General features: G+C 47.1%; 1 protein-coding gene across 1 annotated transcript in view; it reads left to right on the forward strand.

The window, feature by feature from the left end:
• LOC8032817 (fibroblast growth factor 17) overlaps positions 1-18,251 on the forward strand; it is a 158,138-nt gene that overhangs the window by 129,210 nt on the left and 10,677 nt on the right. The window contains exon 4 of the mRNA XM_040205849.3: positions 5,004-5,104. Coding sequence (XP_040061783.1) covers positions 5,004-5,104 — 101 coding nt within the window. The remainder of the gene's footprint in view (positions 1-5,003; positions 5,105-18,251) is intronic.

Below are 18,251 nucleotides of genomic sequence, written 5' to 3' on the forward strand. Positions count from 1 at the left end.
CTCGCCAGAGCCTCGCGGACACGCAGCGCCATCGGGTGAGCGATAGTTGAAACCGACGCACAGCGGCCAATGGGAGCCTCGTCGACGCGCGCCAGCCAATGGGACCGAAGGCGAAATACATCAGCTTTACTCCGCTCTTTTGGGATCGGGGAAACTAGGTGCCGTTTGGCTAAGCTTTTCGCGTGGTTTCATAGCGGGGAGCTGGCTGCACTTGGAGAAAGGTCTCAAAGCGCCGTTTTCGCGCTTCAAACTGATGACGTCGGCTCGCTCCATGAAACAGTTAATGCTTTCGCATTCAAAAACGAATTACCTTTCGAACTATTTCGCCTCCCCATTCTCGAATATTAAGGTCCTCGTTTGTAAAGAATCGGTGGGTTACCGAAAGTCGTAGAAAAGGTAAGGCAGCCATTTCTTAGACTAGCAGACGACGGACCCGCTTGCTCTGATTGGTGGGTACATAGGGCAGACGCAAAGACGGAAATATTTGTGTCTACTCACCATGGTCCTCCAATCAAACCTCGACGCATTGACTTCGCTGCACCTCTGCGCAATGAGCGAACGAGCTTTATCTCCCTATCGCTACGGGTTGTAAACACGAGGTTTATTATGCTCGGTATGTTTAGTTCAAATCTTATGCTAAGGGAAAAAAAAAAACTTTTAGCTTTGTTTATTGATCAGAGTAATTCCGCCGACCTTCAATTTTGAGATATCCCGTGTGCCCCGAAAAAAAAAAAAAATAGATTTGAGGCCGTTAAAATAAATTGACCTTGTTAGGAGGAAATACGTATGGTGGAAACACCATACATACGTAGGGTTAACAGCTGGATTTAAAACTGGCCATTACTGCTTTGCCAGACGGTAGGAGCTTCAACGAGCGGGCGCTTTACGACTGGATTTGCTTGCTTATCAAGTTCCGTCCGTTTTATAGCTAGTTTGCAACATACCTAAGCGGTAAGAATTACGTCCTTGTGTTTTTCGCGAACGCAGCATTGTGTTCGAATGCGCATTCCTCGGCGAGTGTTTTAGGCACCAGAGAACACATTTTCTTTAATTGTTTGGTAACTCGCAAATGCAGAATTCTTAATGATAAGCGCCTGCACTGATTCAGGAAATGTGGAGTCTGAATTTCCGCTATTACGGAATAAATCGTTCGTGATCTTAATTTGGAGTGCAAAATGTGTTTTGAGAATGGCTATGGCTGTCGTTACGAAGAAAGGTAACGGTAACGCGGGGAAGAAATAATATTTCGGAGGCAGTACCGACACCGTCACTATACGCTTTCCGCCCTTATTTAAAATGAATCGCCATTAAATAATTACTTAGGAAGTAATTATATATTTAAAAAGGAAGCTCCGTAAATCATAAATAAATATTAAAAGCTGAAAAAGTCTTTAGAAAATTTGATCGCACAGCACCATTTGTAGAGCAGTTTCCGTGTGTATGAAGAGAAAGACTGGAGATATTACATGCAGCCGCTTTTCTTTTTCTTTTTTTTTTAATTGCGGTTTCACGACGATTAATATTAATTTCAAAGTTTTAGGTCTCAATTTTTAAGCATGCGTTAACATTCTTACAACTCTGTCGCTGTAGCAATTATATCTTCCGTAGGATTATAGACCTTTTCTCCTGTACTCTCGTCCCCAGTCACCTAATTGGCACATTCGGTATGGGCGACGAAAAAATACTAAAACGTTTCAACCGGTAACTAGTAAAAAAATAAGTGGGAGGCAAAACGATAATGTGTGACGATCACGCTTAAATCATAAGCGTCTTCTACTGGCGTGGCGACGGCAAAACAATGTTTTCGCCCATACTGGAAGTGACAACAATTCAAGATGGTGGCGCCCTTGAAGAAAGGGTCTATAGACAATTTCGTCTACTCGGGGACAACTTTCTGTGGCAATGGAGCCAAAGCTATAGAGAGCCGAAGCGCGCCATTTCACTGCGCAGCTGAATATAGTCGATCCAAAATAATTTCCGGGGTGTAAATTAACCAATTCAAAGTGTATATACAATTATTCTTTTTAGCTTCGATTTTACAATGCCACTATATTATTAGCTAGGACGTGCCAAACACATCATTTCTTTTTTACCTCTTTCGGATTTCCTTGGTTTAAGTTCGCCGCAGGTTTTCCAGTTCCCTGCAAATCAAAGATGGCGCCTTTATCGCACTTTTCGGAGGCACATGGGGGACAGCGGGTGTATTACTTGAGCTCGTGTTCAGGGATTTATACCCCCCCCCCCCCCACACACACACACAGAAAAAGACGGACAACCCCTTCTCTCCCCCTTCCCCCCCCCCCAAAAAAAAAGAAAAAAAAAAACGCCCCTAACATCCTCTTCTCCCCCTTACATAAAGCAGGGGTGGGGTCTCTCCCCTTTTTCTCCCCTTCAATTTGTTTTCGCCATCGGAGAAAACATTTTTTTTCTTTGTACTCCAGGGGAGTATTGTTTTCATACTTCCTAATAATGAGTCCATGCACCACCTTCGGGCATCTCAGTAGTAAATCACTGCGGGACAAGTTGAGAAGCCAATTTATGTAGGCACTTCGAAGGGCAAACGAAACATCCTAAGAAAAGAGCCACAATCTCAAATTGAGGCTAGCGAGAGAATATAGCTTTGTGAACCATTTGAAAACTCGAAGCGTTCCTGATGGCGAGGCCTTCGGAGAAGCTGTATCAGAAGACACACAAGAAAAGCTTAGCGGCAATCAACCTTATTCCGTATGTGCTGATGAACGTACAGACGTGAATGGCCTTGCAGCCTTCAGCACGTGTATTCTTCATATTACTGCTCACGATGAAAACTTTGAAATTGAAGAAACCTTCATTTCAGCCGTAAGCCTATAGTCGACAAAAGCCGAGGACATCAAAAATGTGCTCATTGGAGAGCTGAACAAGGTCGGGTTGATCCCGGAAATATTTCTACCGTTTCATTTGATGGGGGTTCCAATTTCAATGGAAATGTGAGTGGCGTGCTGACGCGACTCAAAGAATACGCACCAGACTTGTTTTTTGTACACTGTCGTAGCCAGCTACTCCAGCTTGCTCTCGTTCACAGCTGGAGGCAAACCCCTAAGATCAAAAGAGTCCTCAGTGCATTGAACAAATTGTATAAAGCACCTTTAGGGGAAGCCGCAAGAGACTATCTGTTTTAAAATGCGCTCAAATAGCGATCGATGGGGTATCCCACAAACTTGCCCAACCTGGGGAGGCTCGATGGCTTTCTTATGATGGCAGTGTGAAGGTCATAATCCATCATTATACGTCCATCTGTATTGTACTGAAGCATATCTACTCAGGCACTGGCGCCCATTCTTCTGACACTGAGGAACTTCTCCATCTCTTCTGAAAGAAAAAAATCAATCTTCTTTACCAATGTCTTGTTGTCGGCTCTTCTAGCCCTACTTGCTCATTTGAGCAAGTGCTTACAGATTTCGACAGGGAGTCTAACCGAAGCCTCAACGCTAATCCGAGCAGTCATGTCATCTATTGGTTCGGCGCCCTCAACCGCGATCCTCATAAAAAAATATGAACTGTGACTGTCACGCCAAAACCCAAAATTAAACCGAAGCGCTCGCAAGATTTATCATTCTCGTTTATCACCAATCCGCACACAATGGAAGAACACTTTAAAATCAAAATCGAACGTGCTTCAAAAGTGCTTCGTTTAGTGGTGAAGTTTTATCGGCAATCTGCATTGGGGGACCATTGCACTCAATAGAGGTTGATGTGTTCGACGCGTTTAAATTGTGCGCTCAACACTTGTTCGTCTGTTTTAATAGTGTGTTCGTGGTACACAGCCACAGAATATCCGTCACCGTGCGCTCCCTGTGTTGGGCGAAAACGTCGCACCTGGCGACGGTTGCGTGGGCACTTTCAGGAAATTGAAACCCACAATGCCAGCAGAAGACAGGTTGAGCACCACATAAGTGCATCACTTTGGTCTCGCACCACTTCGAGCTTTGGCCGAGATCCCTTGACGCTGTTTACAACCAGATAGAGAATTGTCACAGTCCAACCCTAGTGTCTGCTCGTTGCCCTCGGAGACAAGTTCGGAGTCTTCAGACCTTTCCTGCCACGTTCGAAAACCATTCTAACAATCGCCTTCTGCGTGCCGCCATATTTGTCTACTGGGCTGGGGATGCGTTCTGAGCACGCGCAATAGCTCTCTTCTGCGAAATAGCAGACTGCGCAGTCTGAGCACACGTTCCACTGCACGGTAGACGGAGATATGGCAGCCCGGGATGGTCTCTGCTTCGCCGCGCGAATCTGCGCGTGACACGGCCTTTACCAGCAGCGGGGCTTTAAAAACCAAGTTGGAAAGAGCACCGTTCTCACGGCGTGGAACGTGTGGGGCGACTTCCAATTTCCAGTGAGAAATGAACTCAGTAACAGACAGTCTCCAACCAGGTGCACTCAATGTGCAACGCCGAAGACGCCTTTGCCATGGTGCGGGTCACGGTACTCACTTTGTCTCTATGCGTTGCCGTGGGGGGCTCGGGAGAAAGTTTGCCACCCTCCTCCCGTACCCCGTACTTCCCTGGGAAAATTGCTGCGTTCATGTTCGTGGCAGTAGCGTGCACGAGATACGGGGCACTATTTATCGCTTCGGTTTGGTACTAAGCATTTGGTCCTCCCCTTCCACGTATACGGTAGATTTCAGACCCCGTTTCAGCGTCGCGGGGAGTCGCGGATGGCAAGCGGCAGCTTTTCTTTTTTTTTTTCTTTCTTTGCTCGCTTCTCGCGTGCCTGGGTGAAATAAGAAGTCGCTGGTGTGCGCAGAAGGAAAGCGTATCGCGGGAAGGACTCTCGAAGTTGTTCTCTCTCCTTCCCGGCGCACGACCGCTGCCCGAGACAGTGTCGGGAGTAGGTGGGGCAGGGGCCGGACGCGCTCTTCGAATCAAAGCAGCAGCCGGTTGGTAATTGCCAGCCCTCTAATCATAGCGCTTGTTAACGTCCCCCCCCCCCCCCCCCCCCCCCTCTCGTTTGGCTCTCCGCAGGCAAGCTGGTACTGACGTCGGTCGGCATGGACTCCACGCTCACCATCCATTCCAACGGCACCTTCCTGTGTTTCAACAAGCGCGGAAGGCTCGTCAACAAGGTAAGACCTGTCACTCGGGCCCTATTAAGACATCCTCCCGAGTCGGCCCCCTTCATTAAGGCTCATTAGGCGACCGTTATTAGACTAAATACTCTACTCAAGTCGGCGCCATGGGAGGCCTGAAGGCAGTTCACTACTGGGCGCCACTTACGCCATAACAAACGACGTCGGCGACTTGGTCGCCACCGACTGCTTTGGGCCCTTTGGGGGCCTCCCTGCGTGCCGCCGCTTCGCCGAGCTCTCGCTGCCGGCGTGTGGCTTTGGGCGAACGGCCGCAATTAGAGAGGCCGGCCAGGAGCCCACGCCGCTGCCCAAGACGCTGCGGGAAACACCGAGAACGCGGCCCGATCCTTAAATTCAGGCTCTTCCGTGGAAGGGCTCGTTCCTGGTCCTGGCGATAATTTATAGTTGTTTAGTGTGCCACGTGCGTCGAACTCTCCTCGGGATTTTAAGCCAACTTCCACCCTTACGTGATTTCTCAAGTTCGGGACTGTGCCACACTTCTGAGAAACGGGAAAAAATATGCACGCATTTGTGCGACGAAGATCCCCCAAATATGCTTGGAAACTACATCAATAATCCCGCAGGTCCTGTTGTCGAGTTTCGGCAAGTATTTCACTGCGCACGTTTTTAGCGGTGCCATCTTAGGGTTTTCTTATATGAACGAACTGTGAACAGTGAGAGTTCGACATCAAAGGAGACTATCCTGCAAGTAAATTCGAAACAGGTCAAAGTCTGCCTGCGTCTGCTTTTGTCACTGACAAGGTGAGAACGTCAGGGAAAAGCTTGAGTTGTCCCGTCCCCAGCGCGCTTTGACGTCTCCCCATGGTATGCGCGCAGCCAAAGCACGGCCCAAGGCACGGAGCACGTGCGGGAGGCGTTTGAAAGACACCCTTCTTGCTCTGTCAATGACTGTAGCACACTTTGATTTCAGACTTCCGAATGCCCTGCTTCTTGCTTTATCCGCCACGCGTGTAAAACAGAAGGGTTTGAATAGGCGGGATATGCTTGATGCCCTCTAATCGGATAAGCCGCCGGGTCGATTTACAACCTCTTTTGTGCAGTTTTCGGTCTTCTAGTTCCACATTATGTTATTTATTATAGCTTGGTCGAGGAATGTAATGGAGTGTATGACCCGAGGTGAGTTCGCAGTGTTACCACTAGAGCGAGGATTGGGGGGGGGGGGGGGGGGGGGGGGGACTTCTATATATGGCTTTTCCATAGCAAGGTATTATTAGGTGTGAACCCCCGCTGAGGATTACTGTGTTAGGCCACGAACAGTTGGGCGACTCATTTGGTGTGTTGCTTTTATCGTACCGCAATCCCTGCGTGTTCTCATAGAGCTGATATATGACGCTATTATATACAAGGTTGAAACTATTTAATATTCTCTGTAATAGGGCGAAACATCTCCAAAAACGCACATTCAACGTCATGAACGTTTATACAACGAGAGGCCGAACTGCCCTTGAGGTATGGCGACACTGCTTCTCCGTTGCAAAGGCCAGTGCAGCATGATTGCTAAGCTGGAGTCCTTAACATTCACCTCACAATAGTTAATATAGAATATCGCGAATATATATATATATATATATATATATTATAATCACACCGAAATACACGTTTTACGCGGACACACCGCCATCCTAAAGGTGTATTCGCACGACGGACTTGTCCGCGGACAAGTTCCTACCAAATCCGTGAATTAATTTTTTCTATGTTTGGAAATGCGTCATGTTCTTGCCACAAACTGCAGGCAAAACTCTAGAACGTAACCGCGGACTTCAGGAACGTGTCCGCGGACCTGAGGAATCTTGTGTATCACGTGGGCAAGCGTCATGATATAGGTCCCCATACCTGCCGGACCACGGCTCACAATATTTTAAACGCGTTTTATTGTTTCCTGGCCGGTTCTATTTTCAGTGTTCGTGCTTATGGCGCGTGATTTGCTCGCTTTCCGAAGCGACGAACTTGAGCGTGCAGGGCTGAGGAGATCGCGCGCTGGGCTGAGGACTTGTAAATATTGGAATACAACGAAATAGGGGAGGGGGTATTCACTGGACGCCATATTTGAGGGCGGTGTCGAGAGCGCATGCGCAGAACGAGCTCACATTAATAGGCTGCTAAGACCCGCAATCTTGATAGTGCGGAATCAAAAGAACTGTGGAAGCCTCACCGTCAGTATGCTCTCAGCAGCCGCGCACAGAGCTATGGCCGCCAGTGAATACTTTCTATAAGGCTGAGGCCCCACGGCGGCCATGAAAAATGACGATATAAGTCAGTGTTTGAATCGTTATTATAAAGCTTGGTCGTTCCCTAAAAATATTTTATATATGCCACTATATGGAAGAGCAAGTGGTCTTCGTCTTAATATCAAATAAGTATAGTAAATTAAACATTAAGCTCGGTAGGAGCACGTGAAAAGTGCCGTTTTGGGCCGTACGTGGTGGCGCGTCGGTCGCACTTACGGTCTGGGGCTGTGGGCAGAAGTTCCCATGTTGCAGACGTGTATTTTTGCGTTGCTTTGAAAGGAACCAGACAAAAACCTGCTTTCTGGTCAAAACGCCGCGACTGGGGCCGTACCAAAAGTGTCGAGAAAGGTTTGAAGGTCAGTTTTCACGTGCTCGGTTCGTCCGAGAATCTGGATATTTGCCGTGAAAAGGGAAAAGCAGACGCCGTCGGACAGCGATTGCTTGGACGGGAAGCACTTTAGGTTGAATTCACGGATACTTCTGGTCTTCAGATTTATTTCTTTTGTTCCAACATGAACGCCAGAAAGCCGTCAAGTTGTGCTGACCACCTGCGCACTACGTTCAGTGCATCTTCAAGTTCAAACGGCCGCCTAATCGTTCGAACTGTCGTCTGCTCTTTGAAACGTTTCTGTTTGGCGTCTGCTCTCTTAGACGACGCCGGCCCGTAGACCAAATGTTGACTCGGTACTTGTGATAAGAAGAAAGTGCAGGCCTCAAAAGACTTAAATTTGAAGGTTGGTAAGCAGGCTCGATGTAAACAGTAGATACAAGGAAATGTTGATCATTGTTACCAGTGACCATCACCGACTTGTTATGCCTAATTCACTTGGTCCGATTCTGCTTGCGATTTTCAGTATCGACGTCGACCATCTCAGCTACGTTTCACGCTTTTGCAGCCCGAGTGGCGTCGCGACTGAAAATTGCGAGCGAAATCTCATCATGCGAATCTGGCTTTAGCGTACATACTGCGGCGTCCACGCGGAATGAATCGCCACAAGTCACATTATTCACGCGAAGTCTTGCGGTGTAACGAGCCTCGGTAATTTCGCTGACGCCGCTCAAGATAGTCAGACATCGCCAGGAAGACGTAGAATCAACAATTCGAACGCGAAAAAGTTCAGGGGGACTCACACCGACGCCGACAGGCGAGCTTCTTGCCCACTCCCCCATCGCGCATGCCCGGCGCCGGTGGCGTCCGCTAGGGGCCCTCTGGTTTGTTTGTAAACATGAGTTGGTGTATAGTACAAATAAGCAAAGTTTTTCAATCTGTTTCAAATTTTTAAGATGTGTAGGTTAGTGGTGCTTGCAGATCGTGGTCCTTTTTCCATTTTTATCTTTGTTTGAGATATAAATATATCTTGCAAAATATGCTTGATGGAAGGAAATGCAGAATTCATTTCTATAAAAACTGCTCGGTTTTTACGTTTGAAACTTGTAACAGTTAGTGATCCGTAAAGGTCTTTGCAAACATCGCCTTCTGCGCGCTGCCTTCTTTGTCTGCTGGGCTGTGGAACGCCTTCTGAGCATGCGCTGTTGCTTTGCCTTGCGGTATATCAGACCCTGCGCGTGCGTCCACAGCTCAGTGACTCAGCATTTTTCGCTCGGGTGATAAGCGATGGAAAGGTCTATAGTTGCAAAATACGTTCTTAATTTTATAAAGATTAGTGCTCAAACTTTGTTGTGAAACTCGCATGAAGATAAAAGAAAATGTCAAAAATAGGGAAACATTGTTCCGTAGTACCAATACACCGCCGTTAGGTGTGAGCACAAGGTATCCGAACTTGTGGCAGGCAAACTTGATACTCTATCTCATGAGTTGCGTGCAGCAGAAGCAAAAGCACAGGTGCGAGCGCGTGGCTTTCACATTTGCTTTCCAGTCACGAACACTCGCGAAAGGAAAGCAAATCTGAAATACATCTGTCCGCGCTCGGCAGCAAATCTGCAGCAAACAAAATGCATCTTCCCTAGACAGGAAAAGTAATTTTAATATATTTTTTATCAGTTGATTGATGATGTAAGTGTATACAAGATAGATTATTATCGCATATACACATTAGCAGCATCTTGTTTCAGTGAGCGTTGCTCAGTTTTGTATTAATTCAGCTACAAACGTAATGGTAGGTTCTTTTGGAGTTTTTTTGTCTGCTTGTGCCATCTGTCGAGATGTGATCAAAATTGAAGAAATACTTGTTCAGGAAAATTCCTAGGGTGGCGCTGATTTTGTCCTTGAAATATAGACGCTTTTAAGCAGCTGTGCATAGGCGCCGGCATGACTGACCTTCACTTTCTCTTCCTCTCATTTGGTACGCTTCACTATACATTCCTGTGGTCGCGAGACAGGTTAGTAGTGAGCTCTATACACAGCAGTGTTTTCGTGTTATGCCAAGAAATTTGTCTTGGGGTTATTTTGTTATCACCCATTTTAGCGGCTGCGCATCTCAGTGGGGTAACAGAAAGCCAGCTGTTGCGACTCAAATCTGACGCTCGGGAAAAAGGTTAATAAACTCGTTTCCCGCGATGTGCGCGACCAAAAGCGTTGCACGAGGTGCGAAACCCTCCCTAGATTAGTTTTTCTTTTGATTAATTTTTCTTTCATTTATTGAAATAAGGGTAATGTGAGACATTCAGTTTTGACGATGTTGGTTTAATAATGCGATGATTCCAAGCTTTCACAGTGCGTTTTACTCCCACCATAACTCTTGTCCGTTTCAACTACATTTCAACTGATGATTAGCTGCCAGAATCACAACTCGTGAAGTTTCCTCGCGCTTGTCTTTCGTTCTTGCTAGAGTGCCTTAATGTCCTTCTGTTTAGGGTGATGCAGGGTAGGGTGCCTCAATGACCTTCTCTTTAGAGTGATGCCACCCTTTGTAGTACCCGATGCCGACAGCACGCGCTCACGGGGAAAATACAAAGAAATCGACGAAAACAAAATGTCGCCGTGGCACAGTCAGCGCCACGAGCGCGTGCAGGGACACGCTCTTTCACGCGCTTCTGAACAAAAAATAAATGTAAAAGTGGGAACAAAATGGCCAGATGTCTCCACCCTAAGCAAAGCGCACATGAAGGCACCCTAATGCAGGGTGATGCCATCGTTTGTATTACCCGATGCCGACAGCACGCGCTCACAGGGAAAATACAAAGAAATCGCCGGAAACAAAATGTCGCCGTAGCACAGTCAGCGCCACGAGCGCGTGCAGGGACACGCTCTTTCACGTGCTTTAGAACAAAAAAGAAAAATAAGCGTTCGAAACAAAATGTCCATATGTCATCACCCCAAGCAAAGCGCACATGAAAGCACCCTAGTTCTTGCAAGTGCCCGCGAAATAAAATTAAGTGGGATGATCAGTGCTGCCCTGCCATGTTCTTTTATGGCCGGGCTAGAGAGCGGCTTTCCTTGCGGCCTTCGCACTCACCTAGTTGCAGTGGGACTTTTTAACCCGCGTTCGGGTGCGACCACACTACCTTGTCTAGCAGTGCCTCCACCCTAAACAACTGTTCCCCATTCGCTGCGATTGAAAATGTGTGCCAATATACTTATTCGAAATAACTGTAGTGCACCAATTGAAATGTGGTTCGGCTTACGAAAATTAAACGCATGTCTATAGAAACTTGTTCCTTGGGGAGACGGAGAGGAAGAAGTCTTTGGTATAAGTCCCTGGTGGAAGGTGACCTCGTGACATCTGGGTCTAATTACTCTGGAAAGTTTTTCGGCTCAATCCCGGAGCAGAGTCATCAAAACGGTGAGGTGGAGATGCCTTTCAGAAGGAATTAAAGCGCTGTTGGAAGGGTAGGGCAACAGCGACCTCTTCGAGCTGCGGCCTCAGGGGGCAACCACTCCCCGTGCTAAGGCCGTAAGAGATCGCACCTGTTCACTCTAGCCCGGCCATGGTTCTTCCAATCGCTGAACGAGGCAAGCGTTTGTTCATTAGCAGACTTGGCTTCAAACCTATACACATCGGGAGATTAACTCGAAGAAAAAAAAAAAAAAAAAAAACTGGCGCCGCGGAACTTAGGAATTATCGACTCGAACCATGTCGCCGCCCGTTTCTATCGGGATGAGCAGCGTACCGGCGTGCGAAATTTGTCGCCCACATCGGAGGCACTAGGTGCCTCTTATTATCTTTCCACTACCTAAACATCTAACTACAAATTACTTACGGTGTATTTGCACAAATGTTTTTGTACACAGAAGTGAGTAGACGTTATCGCGTTTCCAAGTCCCGTGCGCCAAGTCACGAATGCTTGCTAATCCCCGTACTACACCACTTCGCCGAGAGCTGGGGTTTGTTCCACCGTTCCAGCGAGAAAAGAAGATGGCGTCGAACGAAAATTCGATGTTGTGTGTAAAAAGAATTGTGGAAGTTTGAAGTCGTCGCCTTCTTGCACCAACAGCGACAATTTTGGTGCAAATAGGAGCACTGTCGGACTGTCAACTTTGACGCTGTTGGATTAAGAGTGCAACGACTTCAACCATACACCTTGCTTTTCACGAACACCAACAAACTAATCGAACTCAACGTTCGACGCCATCTTCCTTTCTCGCCGGAGCGGTGGGACAATCTGTAGGAAAGGAACAGTTTGTCCTCGGCTCCTCCCTACAGAGTACGGGGATTAGCAAGCGTCCGTGACGTGACCCACGTAACCACGGAGACGTATATTCTTCTACCTGGAGAAAATCTACGTCTTGTGAGCACACCACGAGAGCAATATGACACTGTCAACTTTGCCGCTGTTGCTCTAAGAATGCGACGACTTCAAGCTTCCCACATGCTTTGTGCACACGCCATCAAAATTGTCGTTGGACGCCATCTTATTTTTTCGCCGGAATGATGGGGTAATCATCGGCTTACACCATTAGAAGCTTCATCATGAGGGATACAAGCCGGTTCTCACATGCAGTGCTGCGCAAAACTAACTTCGATCTAGCGAAAATTCAGCGCGACGTTCCCCCCAAAATACCCTAACTGCACGCCGACATTGTTAAAAAAAAGAAAAGTTGGATTTTATTTGGGAAAGTTAGGTAGATAACTCAACAGGCTGGGTTGTGATCGGGGAGTCAAGACTTCACCACGCAGTTCAACCAGTAGGAGCAGAAATACCACAACAACTGCAAAAAACGAACCATCTCGTGGCGGCGTTAAATTAAGGGAGCACTGTACTTTCCCAGGGTGTATGCCAGTTTTCGTTTACAAAAAGATGAAACAAAGATAAGAAATCTTAAATGAGCCATTAGGCTTAGCTTGAGCTTTCTGGTGATGTCAAGGTCATTAAAATATCTTAAATTTCCTCAGGTAAAAACTTGCAAAACTTTGCAGAAAATCATCAACGGTAGATTGGTAGACATTTTGTTCTGTTAATTTAAAATGCAAAATTTTCACTTATTAGTTTAGCATAATAAAATCTATTTTGCAAGTGTCAGAGAAGAGTTTTAGTGCAATTCCTTGGAGAAGTGTCAAAATAGCAAGCGGTCAGACTTGCGATCCCCGACAGGTGAGAGAAACGTCAGTTTTGACCTCGGTCGCTTCAAAGGTAAACAACATGAAAACCAAGAATATCCACCAAGCTTAGCGCTTCCGTTCTCTTTCGTTTCAAGAATAAACACCAAAACTATATATTTTGTAAAAATGAAGATATCGACCCCAAAACGGTGTTAAATTTAGATAAAAACACCCAGATACTTTTTACACTTTGATAGCGCTATGGTATTCATGCGCAAAGGCGCGGCGAAGTATCGAGTATAGTTATCGGGAGTTGGTCGGCATTAAGAAATGCCGTTGTCGGTACGCATAGCTTTTATCTAGGCACTTTAATTTAACCAATATGCAGCACCTTACTGCGAAACAGTATTTAAGACATAACCTCAAGACGGGAAAAACGAAGGACGACACAACACACAAAGTCCTCTGTCTTTTTCTTTCTGTAGTCTCCGGGTTTTATCTTAAAATATGTTCAACCATCACCAGCTAGTTTGAGCCCTAACTTTTTGTTCGTTGAATACAAACAAACCTTCCTTCTCGTCAAAACACCGCGACGGGTGCTGTGCGAAAAGAGTCGGGAAAGGTTCGAAGGTCAGTTTTCGTCTGTTTTCTGTCTGCTCGGTTCGTCCGAGAACGTGGATAGGGGCCGTGAAAAATGCAAACCAGACGCTGTCGAACTACAATTGCTTGTGCAGGCCACACTTTGGACTGAATTCACAGGTACATGGGGTCGTCAGATGTATTTGTTTTGTTCCAACATTAACGAGGAAAAATCGCCCAGTTGTCTGGACCACCCGCGGGTTCAGTGTGTCTTCAAATTCAAACGGCCACCTGGTCGTTCGAACTGTCGTCTGCTCTTTCAAACTTGTCTGCTTTTTGTCGTCTGCTCGTTCAAGCAAAAGCGGCCTGTAGACCAAACTTTGAACCGGCGATTGCGGTAAGAAGTAATTGCAGGTCTCAAAAGGCTTTAAGTAGGCTCGGCGTAAACAATAGATACAAGATGTTGATCATTGGTACCAGTGGCCATCACCGACTTGTTACGCCTGATTCACTTGGTTTGTTCCCGCTCCGATTCTCAGTGTCAACGTCGATCATCACCGCTACCGTCTACACTTTTTCAGCACGAGCGACGTCGCAACCGAAAATACCTAGAAGAATCTCATCATGGTTTTGGAGTCCATTATGTGGCGTTCACGCGAATGAATCACCGCACGTCAAACTATTTAAGCAAATTTTAGCGGCGGAACGAGCCTCGATAATTTCGCTCAGGCGACTAAAGTGCTAAGACATTGCTATGAGGACGTAGAATCAACAATTCTAACACGCAAAAGAGCACGGGGACTAACACGGACGCTGACAACATCGCATTTCAATGGTTTGTTTATGCGCGACGGCGAGCTTCTTGCCCACCCTCCATCGCGCATGCGCGGCGCCGATAGCGTCCGCTAGGGGCGCTCCGGTTTGTTTGTAAACAGGTTGGTAATGCAGATTGTAAAGAACAGACTGGAGGAATGGGTAGATTGCGAGGGCATACTGGGCAAGTTACAGAACGGGTTTCGGAAACAAAGAAGGTTGGAGGACAATGTATTTTCTCTAACACAGTGTATTGAAATAGCGCAAAAACAAAACAGACCGCTCTGGCTGGCATTTCTGGATATCAAGGGTGCCTATGACCAATGTGAACCAAAAAAACCTGTGGGAAATAGTAGAGAGCTTAAACCTAGATGAAGGACTAACAGCCCTATTAAGGAACATTTACAAAGATAAGGTGATTATAACATGGGAAGGAAAAGCGACGGGGAAAATGGAGATAAGGCGAGGCCTTAGGCAGGGGTGCCCTTTATCGCCTTTGCTGTTTATGTTGTATCTGACAGGATTGGAGGATAGACTAGAGAAGAGTGGGCTTGGGATTCGACCTTTCGTACAGTAAGCTAGGCCAAAAAAATTCAGCAATCCTTAACGGGATTGATGTACGCGGATGATATCGTACTAATGGCTAACAACAGGACAGAGTTGTAGGAATTAATGAGCATCTGTGGGAAGGAAGGAGAGGAATTAGGTTTAGAATTCAGTAGTGAAAAGTCAGCAGTCATGATCTTAAACGATGATGTTGAGAGGCTGAAGATACAGAATATTACAGTTGAGAGAGCTAGTATATACAAGTATCTAGGAGTATGGATATGTGATGGTGCAGAATATCTCAGTGAGCATGAAAAGTATATAATAGGTAAGGGCAACAGAAATGCAGCTGTAATGAATAATAGAGCACTTTGGAATTACAACAGGTATGAGGTGGTGAGAGAGATTTGGAAATGGGGTCATGGTGCCTGGGCTTGACTTTTGGAAACGCAGTACTATGCATGAAATCCGAAGTGCATGCAAGACTAGAAATAAAACAGCGCGGAGTAGGTAGGCTGGCTTTGGGGGCACATTGCAAAACTCCAAACCAGGGAGTACAAGGAGACATAGGATGGGCGTCTTTTGAGAGCAGGGAAGCGGTGAGCAAGATAGAATTTGAGGATCGGTTGAGGCAAATAGATGGGGACCAATGGCACGAAAGGTTTTCAGCTATCTACACATGAGGAGTATAGTCACAAAGTGGAGACAGCGCAGTAGGAAATTAAGAGGAAAGTGTTTAGGCTATAGTGGAGATACGGAAGAGCAGGTCTCAGTTAAGAAGAAAGTTAAGGCCACAGAAAAGGATCGGTGGCTAGACGGAATGCAGACAAAGACGGCTCTGGAAAGCTATAGATTAAACAAAACAGTTATTGCCAAAGAAAGCATTTATGACAATTCTAGGGGAAGCTCATTGTTGTTTGAGGCGAGGACGGATGCTCTGCGAACCAGAACATACAGAGCGAAGTATCAGGAAATGGATACAGTGTGCACTGCTTGTGGAGAGGAGGACGAGACGGCTGAGCACTTGATACTCTACTGTAAAGGGCTTCACCCTATGCCTACCGAAGACAACATAGATTTAATAAAGTCATTGGGTTTTAGAGACAGCGAAGGGAGAGTGGATTTCAAGACTGTAGAGATCACCAAGCAAAGATTAAGTGAGTGGTGGCAGAAAGCGAGAGAAAACCAGGCATTTTCTTATTAACTGATTTTAAGGGGGTTTTATAGCCTTACTTTCTTTGGAGTGCGGAGTGAATATAGATTTCACATTTAAATGTTCTAAGCTTAAATGGTAAAACAAAATGGCTAGGTGGCGTAAGCTACCGCCCGATCCAAAGGGCTCAGCCGGATTCATCCATCCATCCATCCAAACATGAGTTGGTGTTTAGTGGGTAGACCTAAAGCCTTTGTCTCCACTGCACTCGTCGAACGCGTTAGAACGTGGAACGCCGGCATCCGGCGTTTGGCTCTCGCATTCCAACGCGTCCGACGAGGGCAGTGGAGACAAAGGCAGTTAGCTTTAGGTCTACCCACTAATCATTCGAACCAGCGCTCGGCATTTTGACGTCCCCGCGCGCTCTCGTCTCCTCCTCTCCCTCTCGGCGCATAGCTTTCCAACAAAGGGCTCCTGACCGCTGCCATGTTCAGCGTTCGTGCGTATACATGGCACATCTTCTTTTCGCTTGCCGAAGCAACGAACTTGCTTGTGCTGGGCTCTGATCATCGCACGCTGGGCTCTGATTTTGTAAACATCAGAAAGTTTTGCGAGATCGTGTTTTCAGGTCACGCTATGTTTAGCGGGAGCTCGCGTGGCCACTTTAATGCATGCTTTGAAGCGCGCGCCAGTAGCGGTAGCGAGCCTTGAAAAACGACGTACTAAAACTCCTTATTAAGGCGCGTTCACACCGGCGATGTAAAGCAGCCGCGCGATGCCACTAGATCGCATTGCAAATAAATTAGATGGTCACACTGGCGTGCGCGATGAGCGAGTCCAACGCCTTCGTTGGCGAGTCGCTTCTCGAAAACTCTCGCTACGAACGCCGTTGATTGACCCAGCCGCTCCGCGACTAGATCGAATCGCAAAAAGTCGGGTCAGGTAGCGACTGCTCAAATCGCGTCGCTTTTTGACCATGGTCGCTTTTCCGGTGAAAGTTATGGTGCGCCTCGATCGCATCGCCGGTGTGAACGCGTCTGTAAAACTGACCGTTTCGATATTTGTTCTGCTCTACTCTACATTTACCCAACATTTACACACGCGTAACACACAATACGCCACATAGGTTGTTCAAAAAGAACATATAGCAGTTTTTTTTTAGTTTTTTTTTTTACTGCAAATGTAAATTGCTCATTGCCGAACGCTCACCCAAGTGTAGCGCTATTGGTCTCGGCCAGACGCCAAAGTTGCATAGCTTGCCGTTATCCGATCCAAACGTTATAAGCTATTATCGGAAATGTTTATTGAGAAAATGATGGCGGCCGACGAAGACCACGAATGCATGTTGATCAATGATGTCGGCTACCGGGAACCAGGGGCGTGAATACAGGAGCAGGATGCGGCATATCCTGGGCGCTGACATCGGAGTGAAAGAACGAGAAAGAGAGCGACAGAGAGAGAAAATATACTTTATTGAGGTCATCGAGGATGACTTCGGGTGTTCACCCTGGTGTGGTCCTATGTCCGGGGTCCCATTGTACGCGGAAGACCAGCTGGCGCTGATCTTCCGCGTCCGAGGCTCTGATGGCAGTCTCCCAGGAATTTGAGGCGGTTTTGAAGCCGTGCTGCATCTTGTAATTTTGGATGTTTCGGGCAAGTCAGGACCATGTGTAGATGGTGCCTCGGTCCTGTTGACAGTTGGGGCATGTGGGTGAGGGGTAGAGCTGGGGGTAAAGCAGGTTGAGTCCGGATGGTGTTTGGTAAGAGTTGGTTTGAAGCAGGCGCCACTTGACTTGTTCTGCTTTGTCAAGCTTATGATGAGGTGGTGGTAGAGTGCGCCGTTGCTCCCGATAGTAAGTGGTGATGCTCTTGTAAATGGTGAGTGGGGTGAGTTGGTCCGTTTGCTGATCTGGGTGTTCGTCCCCTGAAACCATGGGACGGGCGTCAGCTTCTTCGCGTGTCAAGTGATGGGCTCGAGCATTACCCCTCACTTCGGTCTCAGTATGGGACGGAGTCCAGATGATGCTGATGGTCCGCTTCCCTTCACGTGGTTGGTGGGTGTCGAGGATCTGGTGTGCCTCCGGGCAAATGAGACCACATAGGTATGCCCGGCAGGCGTCTTGAGAGTCTGTGATTATGTAACGGGGGTACTGGATAATGGCCAGAGCAATAGCTAACTGCTCCCCTATCGTGATTTCGTCTCCTATAGTTGTGTGTAGAGCGGTAATTTGTGGGGTATCTTGATCATTGCATGCCACGGCTACCACTTCACCGGCGCTAACTAGGGCTGCGTTTTTGTATGCTACGCTGTTAGGGGTTTTGTTTTAAAGCATTTTGTTGAGCGCTTTGGCACGTGCTTCTTG

This window comes from Ixodes scapularis, unplaced genomic scaffold, assembly GCF_016920785.2.
Source record: "Ixodes scapularis isolate PalLabHiFi unplaced genomic scaffold, ASM1692078v2 PGA_scaffold9__187_contigs__length_104089568, whole genome shotgun sequence".
Taxonomy (NCBI): Eukaryota; Metazoa; Arthropoda; class Arachnida; order Ixodida; family Ixodidae; genus Ixodes; species Ixodes scapularis.